Consider the following 23,110-nt stretch of genomic DNA (forward strand, 5'->3'; position numbering starts at 1 on the left):
CCTCTATAAGGGATAACTTTCTCTGGTGTACAGTGGTAGTGATGTACATAAAATGGAAAAGAGCTCAACAGTGCTGAAATATTTCTTTAAATTGTATTAATAAAAAGCAGTAAACTACTCACATGTTTAGGGTGCTGTAAGTGCACCAATCTATAAACGGCAAACCCGCATCAATATCACGTATCGTGGTGGTATAGTGAGGTAATTGTCATCCTGAGATCAGCTGCATCCACCTGCCGAGACTCGGTGTGTGCAGTGTTACGTCCGTGCCCCTCCCCTACGCGTGACGACACAGGGACCTTGTGTCTTCCTCAGAAGGTTATTATAAACAAGGAGGAGCTCACCTCTTCTTTGAGGAGGCAAGAAGCCTGTTTAAAAAAAAAGTGTTTTTACGGAACCCAATTTACCTTCTCTGATCAGTAAGCTCTTGGAGGGATTTACAACTTAGATAGAGCCCCCTGGAACCTAATCTTATCCCTTATCTCCTTCCTTTTTTTTTTTCTTTCTTCTTCTCTCTTTATCTCTCTCTTTTCTTGGTCTTTTCTTTCTTTCTTATATAGCTCTCAAATTTCTCTTTGCAGGGTATCTGGCGCCCCCCTACCAGCAACATATGTTTTCATTATCCTCTTATCTTATCATTACCTCTCTGCAGACCTGTGATATGAGGTCTGTTTCCAGGATACTTCTCTCTAGATGGAATCATTCTTTTAAACCACATTATACCTACCCAATAGTATTTCATTTGTTTTCCATTTACTTTGCATCCGGTATTGACCTTGGTAGTGATGGGCCGAACACCCCCCTGTTCGGCTCGCACCAGAACAGCGAAAAAGTTCTAGCGAACATGCAAACTCTATTAAAGTCTATGGCACAAAAACATGAAAAATCAAAAGTCCTAATTTTAAAGGCTTATATGCAAGTTATTGCCATAAAATGGGTATGGGGACCTGGGTACTGCCCTGGGGGACAGTATCAATGCAAAAAAATGTTTTGAAAACAATCCATTTTACAGGAAGAGTGATTTTAATAATGCATAAAGTGAAACAATAAAAATGAAAAGTTCCTTTAAATATCGTGCCTGGGGGGGGGGTCCCCTTAATGTGCCTGTAAAGTGGCACATTTGTACGATGTATGGAGCCTGCTGCAGCAATCCTGACATTTCTAAATGAAAAAATGTAATTTAAAATTGCTCACAGCTGTAATGTATTACTGGATGCCGGCAATACAGATAAAAAAATGAAAACAGAATGGCTTAGGGCCCCCCCCCCCCCCAGTCCATACCAGGCCCTTCAGGTCTGGCATTGATTTTAAGGGGAACCCCACAACAAAATTAAAAGGAAAAAAACAGCGTGGGATCCCCCCCAAAATCCATACCAGACTCTTATCTGAGCATGCAGCGAGCGGCTCCCCCTCCCTCCTGAACCATACCAGGCCGCTTGCCCTCAACATGGGGAGGGTGCTTTGGGGTGCCAATGTATGGCCAGCTTAAGTCTCACCATACAGGTAGTTGCCTGCTCCCCAGTCTGACATGCACAGAACTGGATCCCAGGATGGAACATAATCCCTAAGCAGACTGGGAGTTTTATAGAAAAAAATTTAAATAGATTTGCTAGAGATGCGAGGTTATTATATGCACCACATCCAAAGATTAATAAACTTTTATTTGGGAAAACACATAATGGAATTTTTTAGGTGCTCATAGAGAAGAATTTTTTTTACACATTGTATCTAAAATCAATTTTTATTTCAGATAATCAAAGTTAAAAATTATATATTTTTAAAACCAAAATTCCTACGGTCACTGTATCGAGGTTTTTTTTTTTGCTTAACATGTTTCACCAAGAGTTGCAGCTTTTTCAGGAGACTTATAAAGCCTTGTACATAATGTCACTATGAATAAATAGAAACAGTATAAATTGATTAAATATGTACCTTTAACAGTCTACAAGTCAAAACCAAATTAACATTTGGAAAAACATTTTCAAAGATTTTTCATTGTTATACAGACACATATAACATCCTAATATATGGGATATTAGATGAAAAGTTCTCACCCCAGATGTAAAATAGGAATTCTAACACTTTGATGGAAAAACATGGATGGATAGACCTGCAGAATATCAGTGTGCCACAGAGGAGGTAAGCCCCCTAATGGAACCTGCAAATATGTAGGACCCATCCCCGTTGAGAAAAGGGGGAAAAAAATAGAAAAAGAGAAGAAAAGGTAAGAAAAGAAAAAATGGGGGAAGGGGAGAATAATTTTTTTGACCTTATCTAATTGTGAATAATGTATTATTAGTTTCCCAAAATCCCCAAAATTACACAACAAAGTGTTACCCACATCTAGGAGGCATATCCCCGTGTTTTAAACTCTGTTGAGGTCCCATGACCACCTCTAAGCTGTATCAGACATCAGAATTCCAAAGCCAAATCTTTAATTACTTGGAGTTACCTATATAGAAATTTATGTTACCAAGGTAACCATGGGACTATAAATCCACTGAATAGAAAACATGTCATTAGTCCCCTCAGTATCCTCCTATATTTCTCTTACTTCGATTTCAATTGGCTATCAAACATATGATGAAGAGAGAAAGAGACTTTTCATTTCCACTTTTGATTCTAAATCAGACCGGGCAAACAGATAAACCAGACCAGGCACATCAACTATGCCTTCAAGCTGAAGCAGTTCCCTTAAGCAAGCAAATACCAGGGTACACCTATATCCATCAAAGCCTCATCTTTAGTTACAGCTTGTCAGGGGTTGCATATAATACCTACCTAAATCTTACACACTAATGCTTACAGGTATCAACCAGGGCGAGCAGCCGTAGCAATCAAAACGCCGCCCTGAGGGTCCTTTTATACCTCCTAAATCCCTAAGCTAAGATGCGGACGCCCACTTACTGTCTCCTGCCACTCCCATTCATCTCTATTATGGTCCCAATTGGCTGCCGCACGCATGCGACCTATTACGTCAGAAATGACATTCCGCGCATTCTCACCCCAGATGTGAATTTCTATTTCACATCTGGAGTGAGAACTATTAATCAGATATCCCATATATTAAGATGTTATAAGTGTCTGTATAACAATGAAAAATCTTTTAAAATGTTTTTCCATGTGTTAATTTAGTTTTGACTTGTAGACTTTTAAAGGTCCATTTTTAATGAATGTTTTACTGTTTCTATTTATTCAAAGTGACATTATGTACAAGGCTTTATATAAGTGTCTGTATAACAATGTAAAATCTTTGAAAATGTTTTTCCATGTGTTAATTTAATTTTGACTTGTAGACTGTTAAAGGTCCATATTTAATGAATGTTTTACTATTTCTATTTATTCACAGTGACATTATGTACAAGGCTTTATAAGTCTCCTGAAGAAGCCACAACTCTTGGTGAAACATGTTGAGCATAAAAACCTCTGCACAGTGACCGTATGAATTTGGGTTTTAACAATATGTAATTTTTGACTTTGATTATCTGAAATAAAAATTGATTTTAGATATAATGTGCAAAACATTTTCTTGTCTATGAGCACCTAAAAAAAGTCCTGTTATGTGTTTTCCCCCCAAAAATGGGAGTTTTATAGAGCCCAGGGTACTCAGACCTGCTTCATCTGTGCTGAATAACCCATTAGCCAGGCTAGTAAACTCATTATACAGCAGAAAAAGAAAAACAGTCTGCATACTGCCTGAACCTGGGACAAATATATCTCCCAACCTGGACACAACCTAAACTTTTTCCTGGCCTTCTGTCACAATACTTACATTGGTCCAAGTTTGACCGATGTAACTATTTAAACATTGCCATACCTAAACTTCAGCTTTAATATTTCAAAAGTTTTACACTCTCATCATTCTATACAATGTAGGCAAGTGTAATATGGACTCCCTAAGAGAGCAAACATATCAGTTCTTTTTCTATAGCAACCAAAGGCTTCCTTTCATTCCTAAAGAACATTGCAACAATGACATCTGGAAGCTGAATGGCTGTGGTACGTAGCACACGTTTCCTATGAATGCTCTTGCCACCTACAATGAGTAATGAGCAGCGATGAAGATTCAGCTCTGATACAGGTGTAGTCTCTTGTGAGTAAAGACAGCAAATCACACTAAAATAGATATACTGTATAGGCTGTGAATTGTACTGCAGTTTCACAAAAGAGCCTTTCTGGTTTCTAGTACTCAACAATAAAGCCAGAACTATACCTTGTCAAATCCATTGTAGTTTTTTTCCTATGATTGTAAATATGTATGAGACTGAAGTTTTATTAAAATCCAACATTTATTCTGTATCAGCACAGTTTTCACAACCTTCCCAGATTTGGCAGTGGCCATAAATCTAACATAATGAAAGAAAACTGTATGCTCACACACCACGTTTTACATTTAAACATTTGTAGCCCGTTTAACCACTTGCATGCATTACAATACATAAAAAGTGAAAAGAGAAAATAGCAAGACAGATGGGCAAATAAAAAGAAGGAATGAAAGCCTTATTCCATTAGATGGGAAGATTAGACTAATTATAGATGTGCAAGATTAAAAAGAATACATTTGTAGGTTTCTGTAGATTCAATTTACACAGCCTTGTAACAAATCCATCAAATATATTATCCTATCATGAGATGTACTATTATATGCCATGGCTTAAAACGTGATATACCCAAATTCCATTTTTTGGTTTATCTTGGTTGAACTTGGCTTGATATATAAGCTTCTTGGATAACTACCTTAAAGTGGTTGTATATCTCAGACATGAAATATAAGCAAAGCATACCCCTCAATTAGGAACTCTAAGACATGGTTCACATATATGCGAATTGGATGTGTTTTGAACAGTATAAGATTCCCATGACATGTGAACCTGCAGCCTTTTCAATGGAGCCAGTTCACATACGTGCGGGCCAGCCACAGCACATTTTTAAAAAGAGTCTGGTATGATTTTGAGCACAGTTCAGGTGTGATTTCCATTGTCATACACTTTGACAATTTGCAGCTGAACTGCAGAACAAGGTCGCACCAGAGGGGGTCTGAAATTCCCCAGTCAAAACTGGACCACACATATGTGAACCCGGTATCAGTGTCATTTCTGTCTGCTGCTTTGTTTCTCTGCTATTAGCATGAATCACTTGTGACACATTTCCCTGACACCAAGAAAAAAAAATTGACAGGGACGGGAGCTCCAGCACACAGCTTGTGATTGGCAGCCCCATCTCTGTTCCTGTGTGCTGTGTGAAGGGGGGTGTGTTCCTTCCCTCCAATCAGCTCTCAGAGCTCTCCTCACTTAGCTGAGTGTAAGTTTAGCTCTCTGCCCCCTTTTTTCTGAACGCTGAAGCAGGTCTTTTTGCATTCAGAACTTTGAATGGAATAAGAAAAGAGAAGACTGCAGATAAACAGGTACAACTTATGTAGGAGGATTTGTTTAATCTCTGTGTATCACTCAAGACCAGTCACTGGGTTCATGTAAGTGTTTACAACCACTTCAAGGCCAACCTTCTCTTCCTGCCCTCCAATCAGCTCTCAGAGCTCTCCTCACTGAGCTCCACAGAGTGTAAATTTAGCTCTCTGCCCCTTTTTTTCTGAATGCTCAGGCAGGCTTTATAAATGCTGAACTTTTAATGGATTAGGAAAAGAGAAGACTGCAGATAAACAGGTACAACTTATGTAGGAGTATTTGTTTCATCTCTGTATATCACACGAGGCCAGTCCCTTCACTGGGTATATGTAAGGGTTTACAACCACTTAAAGGCCAAACCTCTCTTCTTTTAATGCCACTAAGGATCACCCTTTTTACCAACACTCATTTTAGATATTCACTTTTCTAAGTGAACAGCCACTACTGCTATAGTAAATTAACCCCAACTAGTTTTGGAGCTAGATTTAGTTTGTTGGGTGGTAATCTACTTAGGTTAATTTGTAGTATCTCACTTGACCTCCCCGAAGCTCAGTGTTGCTGCTGTTCCTGTTTGATGCCAGTAGGTGTTACTGGCACCTTTGGCAAAAGATGAGGAGCTGCAGCAATGCTGTGTTATGAATATTTATGTCCCCCTTGGTCTACCACTTTTTCCAGTGGTGCATACTGGGGGAGGATTTATATATATATTTGGTGAGTGGCCTGGTGAGGAGTCTTTCTCCCCAAGCTTTGACCACAGGAGGTGCGCCTTAGCAGTATGTGATGCATGTGATGTGTGCATAGAGGCACCCAGTGCATGGCTATGGAGCTTTGAAGACAATTCTATTGGTGTTTGCCAGATGGTTCTTTTTTCTTTGCAATCATAGGCGTGCGCACAGGGTGTGCCGGGTGTGCCTGGGCACACCCTAATCACCTAGGGCACATTAGCATTATCGCTCTGTTTGCCAGTGAGGAGATGGGAAAGATCTCCCTCGGACCTGCTCTGCCATAAGAGAAGTGCCACACACTTCTATTTCACTTTGCCAGCAGGGAGAATAATGTACCGGGGCCATGTACATGTAGGCAAACACATGCATGTGTATTTAAACTTTGGGGTGCACACCCTAATGCAATAGGCTGCGCACACCTATGTTTGCAATACACCATGGTGTATGTTCTACTTATGCACTGTGAAAGCAGAAGTGAGGTCAGAGTCTGGAAAACATTTTGCTGGAGATATTTTAAGCCCTAACCCTCGATCTCTGTGAGCCAGGAACAAATAAAACATCTTTGAAAAAAAATAGACGCTCAACATTATTTTTCATCCTCCACTACAGCCATTAATCCATCCTGGGGTAATGTCAGCACAACCCAGGACTGTGGGTTCTCTTTCCCACTGGGGGGGGGGGGGGGGGGGTTCACTACACTTGTAATATCAGTTATCTCCAAAAAAATGTAGTGCAGTTGGGGACAGAGAAGGCGTGCGTTTCAAGCAGGAACCTTTTTTCTTTTTCAAAAAACTGCTTTTATTAGAGCTCAAGATACAGACATAGTATCAGAATAACACATGTGGGCCATAAAAAAGTCATACACATGGAACATAATGTCCAGTATTAGGGCTCAACATTAAAGAGGAAGTAAACCCTCCTCAGACACTTTTACCTATAGGTAAGCCTATGATAAGGCTTACCTATAGGTACTGTAAATATCTCCTAAACATGTACCATTTAGGAGATATTTACCTTACATGCAGCCATTGACGTCACTGGCCGCTGGTGCCGTTCCTTCAGAGTCCCGTGCCGTGACCGTCGGCTCCCGCGCATGTGCGCCGGAGTGACGTCACCGCGGCTCCGGCCAATCAGATGGCCGGATGCCGCGATCCCGGAAGACGGGCGACTGAACATGTCGCCCGTCATAGAGGTGAGCGGTCGGCACGGCGGGGGCTCGTTCTAAGGTAAGTATTGCATAATGAGCTAGTATGTGATGCACACTATACCATTATGCTTTTCTCTTTCAGGGTGAAAAAGAAAAAAAAACAAAAAATTTGAGTTTACAACCTCTTTAAAAGGAAATAAAACAAAATGCACAGCAGTGAGAAAGCAAACAACTGCAGGAAAAAGGACATCACACTGACCATGAAAATATAAAGCAAAAATAATAGATTATGATGCAAGGTAATAGGGTAGAGTCAAAAAGAAGAACAATTTTTCCATTTGTTTTTAAATATATGCATGGTATCAATTACCTCATTTTGATGGTCTCCATCCTCTGGATAACTTGAGACCATAATACTGTGGGAGAGCACCAATTAAGGGAAATAGCCAAAACAATTGCACTAAATAGTGTGAGTAAGTCTTAGGGAAGGCGTAGATACTCCAGGGATAGACTTAAAAAAGAGGCACATGGAAGCCGTTAAGGTAATCTGCATACCTGTAAATGCGTGATTCTACTGGCTGCCTTTCTCTAGATAAGTCACAGAGCTTTGTAGCTCCAAAATGTATGCAATAATGTGCCTCTATCTGAGCAATCCCGAAAGCATAGATCATTTACTTCTGGGAAAATAGTGGGGAGACTGCCCGGGTATAATACATCTCGTATGCAGTTTTACTTTTTTTACTTTAATGGTGACCAATCTGGTGCGTTTATGCATGTTAGAGAGCATCTCTAGGCAGTCCTCCATGTTATATTCCTCCCCTAGTTCCTATTCCCACTGTATCATTGAGGAGGTTTTATTTACAGAGGTTACACCATTTATAAAATTATAGAGCATAGAAATAGTACCTTTATCTCTAGAGGAGAAGAGACAGATATGCTCAAAACCAGTGTGTAATTTGCAACAGGACCTACAAAAATGTCTAATTTGTAGGTACCTATAAAATTCCCCTCTAGGAAAACCCAAGTGGTGTTGTAGATACAGGAAGCATGTTTAAATTATTGTGAGGATACCTTGAGAATTGCAGCCAACTTAACTACTTGGCGTCCACGCTATAGCCGAATGACGGCTACAGCGCGGACCTGAGTTGCCGGGAGGGCGTACAATGACGTCCTCTCGGCAACGAGTCCATGAAACTCGCCTGATCACAGATTGGAGATCGGGGGTGATCCTGCCCCCTTACCACGTGATTAGCTGTCAGACAATTACAGCTGATCATGTAAAATAAACAGCAGCTGGCAATCAGCTGTTTTTTTCTCCTCGCACTGTCAGTGTGAGGAAAAAAAAACAATGATCGCCAGCCTATGTCAGAGGGACATCGGTCCCAAAGAGGAGAGGAATAATTTGTGCCCCCCAGTGCCATCTACCAGTGCTCACAAGTACCCACCAGTGCCACCTGCCCGTGCCCACCAGTGCCACCAACCAGTGCCCACCAGTGCCATCTGCCCATGCCCACTAGTGCCACCTACCAGTGCCCACCAGTGCCACCTACCAGTGTCACCTATCAGTGCTCACCAGTGCCACATATCAGTGCCCCATCATAAGTGCCCCCTACCAGTGCCTATCATTGCCCATCAGTGCCACATATTAGTGCCCTTCAGCGCCACCTACCAGTGCCTTTCAGTGCCACCCATCATTGCCCATCAGTGCCACCCATCAATGCCACCTATCAGTGCTGCCATATCAGTGCCCATCAGTGCCGCCTTATCAGTGCCCATCAGTGTCGCCCATCAGTGCCCATCAGTGCAGACTATCAGTGCCCATCGGCTCAGCCTATCAGTGCCCAACAGTGCAGCCTACCAGGGCTGATCAGTGCCGCCTCATCAGCACACATTAATGAAGGAGAAAAATTACCTGTTTGCAAAATTTTATAACAAACTAGAAAAACTGTTTTTTGTTTTTTTTTCAATTTTTTTTTTGTTTGTTCAGCAAAAAATAAAAACCCCAGTAGTGATTAAATACCACTAAAAGAAAGCTCTATTTGTTTGAAAAAAATGATGAAATAAACATTAAAGTACAGTGTTGTATGACCGCGCAATTGTGAATCAAAGTGCAACAGCGCTGAAAGCTGGAAATTGGTCTGGGCAGGAGGGGGGTTTAAGTGCCCAGTAGGCAAGTGGTTAATGTGTCTGGTAAATTTGAGTTGATATTTTGGTGGCCATTTGGAACATGACCCATATGTCCTGTAACCAAGGAACATTTTGTGGTTTCTGTATCTAAAATACATTTTATTATACCATAATTATTCTAGAATAGTTAAAAGAGTCTCCTGTACCTGTCACCAATGTACAAAAAAAAAATGCAGGTAAAAGCATAAGTGACAACTCTGAGTCTGCTGGGGCTGCTGACATCACATCCATGAAGGTGGAACCCAGCAGCAGTCTCAAGCCTTTTGAATGGATATACAAGGGAGGCTTCTACAAGTGAATAACATGGATACATTATGGTAAATCAATATATAATTTTATGGGAATATTTTTGGTGAAATTTGTGGTCTGGCGACAGGATGTATTTTAGCAATGATATAAACATATAGCAAAAAAAAATCAGCAAAAAGAACAAAAAAAGATAAACTGAATGAGAAAAAGTTCTGCAGGCAGAATATATTAGAGCTACAAGTGGGAAGCCTTAAGTACAGCTGAAAGAAAGTTAGAAACTTTAAAAGAACTATTGATTCACTACAAAGTAATTAGTAGGAGAGAAAAGAATGAGATACACAAAACAGATGACAAAGTTTTACTAATGACTTCATTTAATCCAATGCTGCTGACTCTAAAATACCACTATGAAGAGACAAACAAACAAGCCAAATGCTTCGTATCTAGATTTTGATTAGGTGAGTTTCAGGTCTATTTGATAAGAAGCAATAGAAGAAGAGCAATAATGTGGCAAGTTCAGTATCCTACTCCAAAACAATCAGATGTGCATAATCACTGCTCTATTAAATGAACATATACTAGGATTGTAACGCTTTACTTTGCAGGTACATGTAAGGTTACTTGCACACTTAAAGTGTTACTGTACCTCAGGGGAGGACTGGGCCAGGGGGCAGGGGGGCAATTGCCCCCCGGGCCACTCTGATGCCCCATAAAAAAGGCTGCACTGCTTCTGCCACAGACATGCCTAAAGGATTCCTGGTAAGGAGAAATAGAAAGTCTCTGCCACCGACCTACTGAGTGTGGGTTGAAGACAAGGACAGAGTGCAGACACCCCCCCACCCCCCCCCCCCAGCATGGATGGTTTAAACGGTGTCTGAGCAGAGGCTGGTTCCATGCCCCACTGGAGACTCTTCTCCCCTGGGCAGCCCCGACCAAGCTGTCTCAGCTCCCCCCAAACCACCTTCTGCTGGCCAGGTCAGGAACCCAGATTCAGCCGGTAAGTAGAGAGTATCTGGAGCAGGGCTTCAGATTAGAATGAGGGTCAGGAGGACGACGGGAAGAGGAAGAGTGGGAGGGGGCTGAGTCGCTGCACCATGGACCTCTGGTTTGTACTTTCCCCCTGGGCCGAAAGTTGCCAATCTGCCCCTGCTGTACCTTGAAGCAATTACTTTTCAATTGCAGTTCCCCCAACCCCAGCATTCCATCCAGTCATACGCTCACTTTTACCTGACATCAAAGTATCGGTATGAATATTTCAGGACAGATTTATTGATGGTGATAACAGTTAAACATGCTAATGCAATGTATATATCAAAAATAGAGTTGAGCTAAAAATAGTGAAGAAAAAGTCCCAACAGTCCACATGCAATCAATTGCTCAATATGCGTATAAAACTGGAGAATCTTGATAGAAATAGTGTGTCAATGCAGCAATACAAGATATGGGAGGTACTAATAAGGACATCCACCCAGGTGATAAACCGACAAAGACAGAGTGAATTCCCAGCCACCATATACTGCCTCTTACCGGACAAAAGTGGATCTGGAGCAGTGTGTGGTTAAGGACCACTGCAACCTTTCACAGAATCATACAGCTCCCAGCGCTTCCGCTTCAAGATGTTGTTGTACAATCCTATTCAGACTCCCATAGGTGCCGTATCTCACATATATTGGGGGATATTAAACAAAAGGGACAGGCCCATAGTGCATTATCTTAAAACAACCTTTATTTGGGTATACACACAATTATGCACTCACCCATTTGATGTATAACAAGCACATTTCACAGAAGATAGTAATCAGCCTGAGTCTGTCCGGCAGTGTTCCTTCCGCAAACCAAAAAGATGGCCGTGCTTAGACTTCCGGGTGTGCAGTAAGACGCTTGGCTAGCCGTCATATGTCGTATGGTCTGATTACTGACAGGCTGACCCCCCACCCCTTTAACCTCTGCAACAATGCTGCCAGCACTCACATATCTATTTCCCGAAGACAACCTCTGTATATGATGCTGAGCATGTGCACTCAACTTCTTTGGTCGACCATGGCAAGGCCTATTCTGAGCTAAACCTATCCTGTTAAACTGCTGTATGGTCGTTGCCACCGTGCTGCAGCTCAGTTTCAGGGTCTTGGCAATCTTCTTCTAGCCTAGGCCATCTTTATGTAGAGCAACAATTCTTTTTTTCAGATCCTCAGAGAGTTCTTTGCCATTAGGTTCCATATTGAACTTCCAGGGACCAGTATGAGAGAGTGAGAGCAATAAAACCAAATTTAACACACCTGGTCCCTATTCACACCTGAGACCTTGTAACACTAATGAGTCACATGACACTGGGGAGGTAAAAATTGGCTAAATAGGTCCAGTTTGAACACTTTCAGTTAGGGGTGTACTCGCTTTTGCTGCCAGTGGTTTAGACATTAATGGCTGTGTGTTGAGTAATTTTGAGGGGACAGCAAATTTACACTGTTATACAAGCTGTACGCTCACTACTTTACATTGTAGCAAAGTGTAATTTCTTCAGTGTTGTCCCATGAAAAGATATAATAAAATATTTACAAAAATGTGAGGGGTGCAATTACTTTTGTGAGACACTGTATACTCTGTTGAATCAATTACCTTAACTGAATAAAAAGTAGTACTAATGTATCCGCATTCATTATTTTTTGGGGGGTGGATATGTGGGGGCTCCCTTTATTATGGTCATGACCATATTTAGTCATTTACAGCACACAGCTTCACTGCCTAGGTTATTTACAAACAGCAAACGTCTGGGAAACTATCATTTCCTGGTGATAACACTACAGCAAAAAAAAAAAAAATAAGGGTCCTTTCACACGGGGCAGACCTTTTTTGATCCGCTCCGACACTTTTTTTTTTTTTTACGGACACGGATGACAGTTGTGTCATCCGGTCCGTATGTCCGTTTATCATCCCATCCGTTTGCGGATGATAAACAGGGATAATGTATGTCAATGGGATTGCGGATGTCAGCGGATGACACCGCTGACATCCGTTTTTGCGTCCGTTCCGTTTTTTTTAAACGGAAGAAAAATAGGGTTCTCTTCCATTCCAAAAAACGGAACTGATCGGAAAGAACGCAAATCGGATGTCAGCGGATGGTCATTAGTACTGCAGTAGTGCTTCTGCTGCTAAATGACTAACCAGGGATCCTGTGTGACGTCAATGACCAAATATGGTCATGACAATATTTGATCAGTGGCGTAACCCAGAATCCCATCCGGTTTGTTTACAAACACCAGCTACCCGATGATCTGAACTTTTGAAGCAGTAGAGCTTTTCTTTAACTTGTACTGTACTGTTCTATAACTTCATGTGCAACTTTAAGGCATCCACCAAGCATGTTATTTTGATTATTTAGATTATGTTGTTCTTAAGGCTGGTTTCATACTTGTGTAATCACAGACATCGCATTTGATTCGCAATGCATAGCTGTGCAGATCACATCCAATGCATATTTAGCCATACAAACTGTCAGATGAAATCACATTGCATTTGCACCAAAATGGTGCAGGACCCTTTTTTTGGTCTGCACTAGAATTGGGTTGCATAGGTGTTCACATCCATGCGATCCGATTTCACAGTTCGCTCTGCGATCTGTGAACCAATCTGGGCGTGTCCTTAACTTTACATTGACATCCCCAGCTGTCAGCAGATGTCAGTCAATATAAACCGCCGGCATTTCAGGTGCGATGCAGGAACCCACACAGGAATTGCGCTGGTTCACGCATCGCGCATTTGTGAACCGAACCTTGGGCCTTTTAAAAAGACCCCCTCCCTGCTGAACAGTATTGTTTTTTTTTTTACTTTTTTTGCATTACTACACATCCCTGTGGTAGTACCCAGCTACTCATGCTGATTTTTAACAAAAGCTTACAAATTAGCTTTGAAAAATGCCATAAAATCTACCAAGATGTGACCAAGCTATGTTCAGCGTTTGCAGACTTCCCGCTGGGTTTGCAAATCCTCCTGCAAATGAAGCTTTGTCTGGTTCACTCATCACTTCTTAATGCATCTCTATGTCTCCTAATTACTGGTAATATATGTGGGAGTCATTGAAATGATATATAAGTGGCATTCAAGTGTAAATAACAGACTTATGACTGCATGGTTGGAGTTAGTGACAATGTAGGTCGGTTAAGAGAAAAATAACAGGTAGCCATTATTCATTAAGAACTCTGCTGAAGTTAGTATGAAATACTAACATCAGAAATCTGATAGCATTATTAATTATTATAGGTATGTTTTCAATTCCAATTAACATTAACAAGTCACCTCAAAAATAGGAAGAAAAAAATCCTGACAGGCAAAAATGAAACTATTACACACATGAGAGGAGATATTGCTCCAACGAAAATTCACTTTAGCTGTGAGTTGGTTATTGGGAAGATATGTGACATGACTCCATCCTACTCTTTCCATTTAATGGTAAAAATGATAATTGAAAACTGTCAGTACAGCACCGACACAAAAAAATCTTAATACTAGAATTATGTAATGATCACCTTTAAAACAAGGCAAAAAAACAGGGTTAGTCAGTTAGTTGGTTAGATAGTTAGTTGTGGTAGTGCAACCTTGTCATAGGAAAGCTCTTCTTTTTACCCTTAGATGATCCTGTGGGCCACAAGATTAAAGAATAGGGAACCTTTTCACACTGAGGGGGCACCTATTTCCTGTGAAGATGACCAAAATAGAACCCTGGTTCACATGTACAGTGAGACTGGTCACATATCACCCTACTGTAGTTGAATTCAGATATGTTGGCATCACCAAGTTAGCGCGGCCCCTGTCCACTTTCCACCACTACACCAAGCTGCTACTCTGCAATAGGAATGGGCCAACAGTTCAGTCTAAACCTAGGTCTGGATTAGATCTTGGTTGTTCGGGCATTTGAACTTTAGTCCATTCGGGTCCCTGTTTGGCCAGAGGGGCTCTTTAGAGTAGTCTGGCAGAAAATTAGAAGCCATGTAGGGTGCCCTACCAACTCCTCCCATCTGTTGCTGCTGCACAGACCTGCGACACAAGACCTGTCATTATGTTACATGGAATAAAACTAGGATTATCTAAACAAAAGCAGTTGTGTGAGAAAATCCCTTCAGTGTTTTAAAAGCAACAAGAGTGGGGGTTTAAAAGACTTTATCTGTTGCCCTTTTTATCTTTAAGGTTTTTCCATCTGCTGGTCATTACTCAGCACAGTCCAGTCCAGAACACCCTTGCCCTTTCCAAGAAAGCTAAACAGACTGCTGGACATTTATCCTGGGTCTGATCTCTGCTTAGTCTGTTTGCATATGCCCTGGTTTCAGCTCTGTCTGACTTCTGCGACCCTAAATTACTACTGCAAATTGTTTAACCACTTGCCAATCAGCTGCCCTGTATATACTGTGGTGCTATTGGGTGAAATTAGGTGAAAAACCTGTACATCGTTTTGTTCAAAAGCCACTAGATGGCGCCATCAAGCTGTGACTGGCTAGTGGGGAAGTCAATCAATGAGTCCAGCTGCCCCGATGTCTGCCGGCCACCCGCGATTATCCCTGGGAGAGGCAGAACAGAGATGCCGTTCTGCAAGGGGACAAGATGGAGATCTTGTGTTCCTGCTAAGCAGGAACCAGGATCTCTATCTTCCCCCAATCAGTGAAACCCCCCACAGTTAATAAGCACCCTCTAGGGACACACTTTACCCCTGATGTTAACTCCTTCCCTGCCAGTGTCATTAGCATATTTTTAGCACTGATCACTGTATTAGTGTCACTGGTCCTCAAAAAGTGTCAGTTAGATGTCCGATTTGTCTGTCACAATGTCGCAGTCCCACTAAAAATCCCTAATTGCCGCCATTACTAGTAAAAAAAAAAAAAAATCCATAAAAATATTACATATTTTGTAGATGCTATAACTTTTGCGCAAACCAATCAATATACACCTATTAGGATTTTTTACCAAAAATATGTAGCAGAATACATATTGGCCTAAATTAATGAAAAAATTAGATTAAAAAAAAAAAATATTGGAAATAATTAACCACTTGCCGACCGCCGCACGACTATCTACGTCGGCGGTCAGCCCCTCACAGGCAAACTAACGTAGGGCTACGTTGTTTGCTTGTGAGGGTCTAGGGAGCGAGCGCGCGCCCCCCGGGGCGCGCTCCCGCTCCCGCGTGGTCACGGACCCCCCCGCTCGTGTGACCAGCGGACCCGATGTCCGCCGGTCACTCGGCGATCGGCGGGGGAGAGGGAGAATGTCAGGCAGCTTGTGTAAACAAACTGCCTGTCATTCTCCTCGCTGCAAAGACACTGATAAAACGGATCTGGTATGTAGATCCGTTGATCAGTGTCCTTACAGCTAGAGCCACAGCCAATCACAGTAGAAACCACGCCCCTAGGGACACACACAGCCCCTCCCTTCCAAATAAAGTTAACCCCTTCACTACCAGTGTATTTTTACAGTAACAGTGCATATGTATAGCACTGATTACTGTAGAAATGTCACTGGTAACCCCAAAAGTGTCAAAAATGTCAGTCAAGGGTCCGATCTGTCCGCCGCAATGTCGCAGTACCGCAAAAAAAATCGCAGATCGCCGCCATTACGCGTTAAAAAAAAAAACAACAAAAATGACAAAAATCTTTCCCTTTGTTAGTAAACGCGATAACTTTTGCGCAAACCAATCAAAATACGCTTTTTGCGATTTTTTTTACCAAACATAGGTAGCATAAAACAAATTGGCCGAAAATTTTTAAAAATTTTGATTTTTACATTTTTTTTTGGGGGAATTTCATATAAAAAAATGTGAAAAATATTGCTATTTTTGCAAAATTGACGCTCTTTTTTTGTTTATAGCGCGTGATCAAAAAATCGCACAGGTGATCAAATACCACCAAAAGAAAGCTCTGTTTGTGGGAAAAAAAGGACGTCAAATTCGTTTAGGTACAGCGTCGCACGACCGCGCAATTGTGCGTTAAATTCACGCAGTGCCGAATCGCAAAATACCCCCTGGTCGGAATGGGGGTAAAATCTTCCGGGGCTTAAGTGGTTAATAGCATAAAGCAAAAAATATAGTTTTTTTTTTTTCAAAATTGTTGCTTTTTTTGTTTATAACGCAAAAAAAAAAAAAAAAAAATGGCACAGGTGATCAAATACCACCAAAAGAAATCTCTATTTGTGGAAAAAAAAATGACATACATTTTATTTGGGTACAGCGTCGCACGACCGCTCAATTGTCAGTTAAATTAATGCAGTGTTGTATAGCAAAAAATAGCCTGGTCATTAAGGGGTTAAACCTTCCTGTCCAGAAGTGGTTAAACTGCTTTTGTTCTCGGCTTTATCTGTGCTTTTTCTGATAATCAGCTTATTATATCTGTTACTGTTAAGCAAGGTACACACTAGTAGAAAATCTGCCGAAAATTCCCTCCCGATGTGAAATCGTCCGATTTTCGGCTAGTGTGTACACAACTTTCAGCAGCCGATGCCGACATTTTCAACGAAAAAAAACGGAGGGACAAACACCAACATTTTTTTCGTCCGTCCTCAGACGATTTTCGTTTAATGTGCATGCAGTACGTCCGTGAAAAATCGGATACGAAAGACCGCGCATGATCTGAAGTTGCTGACAACCCGGAAGTCTAGGAACAAATGTGCAAAAAAAAAAAATCGGACGAGAAATTTCGTGAACATTTATGCACTCTCGACTAAAGACGGTAATGAACGCTGAGAAGACAAATAGACAAGAAAAAAATCGGAGGATATTTCGTCCGATTTTCGTCAAGTGTGTACGGCCCTTTAGTCTGCACTTTGGCGAATTGTCTGGGATCTGGACTGGTTTAGGATTGGATTGTTTTTTCCCGATCGAACTGTTAACCCACGACTTTGCCACTGTTGTTTGCTTTGACAATCTGTCTGAGGACTTACATTGCTCTAGCTTCTTTTCCTGCCTGCTAGCTGTCTGAAACCACTGGTGACTCATTGGGTTTACCAAATCCTGTGACAGACTGCCTCAATTCAGTAAATGCGGACATGCAAAACGTTATAAATGCAAGTAATTCAAGCACTGCTTGTGGGAGATTTCTGTGTGATTTAAAAAAGAGGAAGCAACAAAGTGCATTTCTATTTGTTATTAACTTATTACTTCTTGTGACATTTTTCTGACATACTGTAAAATTTGAATATGAGCAGTCATTTGTCAAAGCCTTTTTCATGAACAAAAGGAGAATAACATTTACTATTCATCCTGCACATCTATTCATTATTTAAGCCCTGGAGATGATCATGGAGGATCCCTGAGATAACCATTTTGAGTAAAGAGAAATCCCTCACAAGTGTTCAATCAACAGCTATCGTAAATTCAAAAAGAATCATGATTGCTTGCATTTACAACGGTGGCCCATGGAATATAAATTTTACAGGCCACCTTGGAGTACTGTCCAGGTCCCTGTTCATATACACTATATTACCAAAAATATTGGGACAACTTCCCTTACACGCACAAGAACTTTAATGGCATCCCAGTCTTAGTCCATATATTGAGTTGGCCAACCCTTTGCAGCTATAACAGCTTCAACTCTTCTGGGAAGGCTGTCCACAAGGTTTAGGAGTGTGTCTATGGGAATGTTTGACCATTCTTCCAGAAGCACATTTGTGAGGTCAGGTACTGATGTGGACGAGATGACCTGGCTCGCAGTCTAAACTCTAATTCATCCCAAAGGTGTTCTATCGGGTTGCGGTCAGGACTCTGTGCAGGCCAGTCAAGTTCTTCCATCCCAAACTTGCTCATCTACATCTTTATAGACATGGGAATGAATCATCTATATCAGTGGTCCTCAACTCCGGTCCTCAGGGCCCACTAACAGGCCAGATTTTATTTTACCTTGGGGAGATGCAGACTAGAGTACTGCAATCACTGAGCAGCAAATTATATCACCTGAGATGGATTTCAGTTATCTTGCAAACCTGGCCTGTTAGTGGGCCCTGAGGACCAGGGTTGAGGACCACTGAATATGACATCTAACTTTTATTTATTTTAAAGTAGAGGAAGATTAAATCATAATTTTCCCACTATCCATTTTCAGACATACTGCCCACAGCCCTCAAAGATATTTTGGAAAACATATAAAATACAGAATAAACATGAAAAAAAATTGCAAGGAGGATATTAAATGTGTCAAACTTCAAAAGTACATTCACAAACTCTTTCATTTTTGCATTTCCTAAAACTTTTTTTTCTGATTTTGTCTTTAGTAAGGTTCTCAAAATCCATGTTATGAGTAATTTTATAAGTTTAGGATGATAACATTTTATCTTTGCATTTGATCCAGTGATAGAGTAGTCCTTAATGGAAATTTACATATGATAACAAACATTTTATTTTATTTACCATAAGAATACGTTTATGAACTGTTTGAGCAGAAAACTGTCCAATAAATAAGGCAAAATAAAGCAAAATAATCATGAATAGTATTCATATGAATAAGATTTGTGTCAATAGGGCATGCATAAAGCTGGTCATGCACATTACAATCTGACTGTTAATCTCTGTACAATCTTCCTTAGATTTACCAAAACTATGTATGTGAGAACATAGATAAAAAAAATGAAGGTGAAACTTAAGCCGAAACCTTTTTTTAGTGTTGGGTCGAGTGGGAAGGCCTAAAAGCACCATCAAGTTTTTTTTTTTTCCATGTCAAAGATAAAGGGGAAATTCCACCGACAATAGAACAGGTTTCCCCATTGTAAGACATCTCCGCTGCTCTTTTATTATTATTTTTTTTTTTTAGTAACAACCATAAAATTGTGAGTTTCTCTCTTACTTTTTTTTCTGATCATCAAGACAAATAGTAAAGTTAGATTATGCCAGCTGGGATGCAAAAAGGCCCTAACCCTTCTTTAGTATATTAATAAGAAATTCGATTGTACCGTATTTTCCGGCGTATAAGACGACTGGGCGTATAAGACGACCCCCCTAATTTTCAAGTTCAAACATAGGTTTTGGGCTATACTCGCCGTATAAGACTACCCCTCTTCCGAAGCAAGTTAACACCATTTAAAAACATCAGATTTCTCATAGATCTCCAAGGTACCCCAAGTACTGTAATACATGTAATCTCTCATAATATCTTCAAGGTAACCTAAGTATTACCAGTAGATGTAATCTCAAGACGCTGGCTGTGTGGGAATCCTGTACCGGTATACCGTATGTACCGTAGCTTCGGCTACATACAGTATACCGCGCTGAGCCAATCACAGTGAGCGATGTATTCTACTATTGAATGCAAAGCCTGCTCGGATTGGCAGAGTCAGAGAGGTGTAGATGTGGATGGTGTCATGGCGCTCTCTAATGTCCTTAGGTGGTACAAGGGGGGTAGATGAAAAAGAGGAGGGGGTGTTGGACAGCGGAGAGGGGGGGATCCAATGGGTGATGGAGGGGGCTACGTTCGGCGGCAGCCAACTGGAGCGAGGAGAGGCTCTGAGGAGTAGAAGACAGGAAAGAGCGGCGCCAGCTTAGTGTAGCATAATTTTATTCAGCAATAATTAATGTAGTAACTTACTCAGAAGTAAGGTGAGACAGGAGCGATGGGTGTGGTGGGATCATCCATCTTTGTCTCCTAGGGAAGTGCCGTAGAGGAAGGTGGTTTAATGCCGATGATGTGGAAAAGTTGTTGTGTGGCAGCTTGTTGTGGGTTTCAACGGCAGCGGCGGAGCGTTCACAACAGGGCTCCGGGTACCAGCTTCCGGTCTTGACCAATGTCACTTACTGGTAGGAGGAAGATAGGGGTTGCACGCGTTCGGAGCATCCGTGCTTCTTCGTCAGGCAGTCAGAGAGGTGGGCTGATGATACTCCGCCAATCCGATCAGGCTTGCATTCAATAATAGAATACATCGCTCTCCCTGATTGGCTCAGCGCAGTACACTGTATGTAGTCGAAGCTACGGTACATACGGTATACCGGTACAGGATTCCTACACAACCAGCGTCTTGAGAGATTACATCTACTGGTAATACTTCTACTTAGGTTACCTTGGAGATATTATACTCGGTGTATAAGACGACCCCCCATTTTTGGGGGATTTTTTTGAGGTTCAAAAGTAGTCTTATACGCCAGAAAATACAGTAATTATCTTCCAAAGAGTCTTATAAAAATTCAATTAATTAACCTAATTTGATCAAAGCAAACTTGCACTTACCAACCTCCACAACACTAGAACAGTTGGGATCGTTGAAGCCGACTGGGCACTCACATGTATAGGTTTCATCAGACAAGCCCGATAAACATATTCCTCCATTTTCACATGGGTTGGGCTCACACACATCCCCTGCCAATCAAAAATAGAAAAAAGTGCAATTAATGACACATCCACACAGTCATCAGCAGACACAATCCGAGTCATTTTACATTTCTCAACAGAATGAACATCAAAAAGCAGAAAACATATTAACTAGTCAGACACTTCTTAAATAAACCAGAGGGTGTTGCCACAACATATATAGGCAGCTCTATTTTTAGAAAATATCTTGCTAGAAAATGACTTTTCTGTCTAGGTGTGGTGACAAGGACTCCCACACTTTTACAGCCACTTTAACAAGTCATGGTTAAGGAAAAACATATGCTGCTAACACCTAGGATAAATACAAATGTTTCACATAATATACCAAAAATGTAGGCCTGGTTGTATTGGTCAGGAGCTTTCCAGAAAACCTAGAGTAACTTAAATGTCTATTACGGATATTCAAAAATGTAATCCATACCAAAGGAGCAATTGGAAAAAAGGAGCTATATTACTAGAAATGCCATGGTACAAAAGCAGCGACCTTATTGAGCTGCCATTTTGTCACAAAGGCAATGTCAATGGGAATCATATTATCATACAACCATATTAGCATATTAACCATACTACAGCTGCCATTTATACTTTCAATTTTGGACATGACCAATATTTTTTACTTAAACACTCAAGGTATGGTACTGCTAAAACTAGTACACTCAAAGAATTGTATATGTTTGATATGTTCCGCTGTGGATGGTGATCCCATTACTAAAATTGCATTTGCTGATTGCTGCATTGTAACTTTTGCACCAATGTATTGCAACAACATTCAAATATATTGCCATTATCCAAACATAACTAAAGACACAAATTAAAGTAGACCTGGAAAAAAGGAATTGGATACAGCAAACACATTCAATTGAGATTCTACAGAAAGGGGAATGTGAGGTGAGGTTTGAGAGACAAAAACACATGCTTGGGAGGAGGGATTCCTCTTTTTTGGAATTGAGAACCGTGTTATGGTTGCTCATGGTCTGGAACTTTGCAATAGAATTTTCTACTGATAAAGTCCCTAGCTATGTAATCCACAGGTAGATGGCACTGTTTTAAACTACAGAAAAGGGTATCTAATTTGTTTGATTTGCTTGGCTGGCTGTTGGCTGTGACAGAGAGTCAATGACCCAGAATAAGTAGTCAATGAGTGATATCAGAACTCATTTGAATCAGAACATTTTTTCCATGCCAGTGAATCAGAAGGTATTAACATTGCCAACCTCATAACATTTTCAGATTATGAGGTTGGCAATAGCAATCTATACAGCTCTCCCAGTTTAGGTTTGCACCAATAACCAAAATGATAGAGACAGAGCCTAATTGCATGATATCGGAGACTGCTGTATACTGCTGTTCTTTATTTGGACCATACAGTGTCATGAAATGGTAAAAACAGCGTGGCACATATGTCCATCTAAAACATTGTATCTGGTAATAGGAAGCTAGAAAGAGAGAAAAAAAAGTACTGTTCATTGGTCCAAATAAAATTATACTCAGTAACCAGTGAGTTCATTTCAAAATTTCAGCTTCAACCCCCACCAACAAGATCACTATACAGTAAACCCCCGCTCCATCGCGGTTCAGTTGTTGCGGTCCCGGTATATTGCGTTTTTTTTTGTAATGTTATGTCTCTCAGTATCTTTTATGTGTTTAACCGGTTGCCGACCGCCGCAAGTACATATACTGCGGCGGTCAGCCCCAGCCAGGCAAAGTGACGTATATATATGTCACTAGCCTGTCAGTTGCTTGTGAGCCAATAGCGGGCGAGCGCACACCCGTGGAGGCGCGCGCCCGCCCGCCCCGGCTCGTTCCCTGGGAAGTTCGTGCGTGTGACCGGCGGACCCGATGTCCGCCGGTCACTCGCGATCGTCTTCCGTGAAGGGAGAAAGGCAGGCGGCTGATGTAAACAAGCCGCCTGTCATTCTCCCCTGTGTAGGAACGGTGATCATACGGTTCTGCTATGTAGGACTGTTGATCACTGTCCCTACACTAGTAGCCATGTCCAATCACAGTAAGAAGCACGCCCCTAGGGACACACTTAACCCCTCCTTTTCCAATAAAGTTAACCCCTTCCCTGCCAGT

General features: G+C 41.3%; 1 protein-coding gene across 2 annotated transcripts in view; it reads right to left on the reverse strand.

Annotated features, from left to right (window-relative positions):
- Positions 1-23,110, reverse strand: part of EDIL3 (EGF like repeats and discoidin domains 3) — a 960,591-nt gene that overhangs the window by 711,346 nt on the left and 226,135 nt on the right. Inside the window, exon 2 of one of the 2 annotated variants that reach the window (XM_082243154.1) lies at positions 20,948-21,022. In XM_082243154.1, coding sequence (XP_082099280.1) covers positions 20,948-21,022 — 75 coding nt within the window. Of the gene's footprint in view, positions 1-20,893; positions 21,023-23,110 lie in introns of both variants that reach the window. The other variant, XM_082243153.1, reaches the window with a different exon arrangement.

Source organism: Pelophylax lessonae, assembly GCF_965119305.1.
Source record: "Pelophylax lessonae genome assembly, chromosome: 1".
In the NCBI taxonomy this organism is placed as follows: Eukaryota; Metazoa; Chordata; class Amphibia; order Anura; family Ranidae; genus Pelophylax; species Pelophylax lessonae.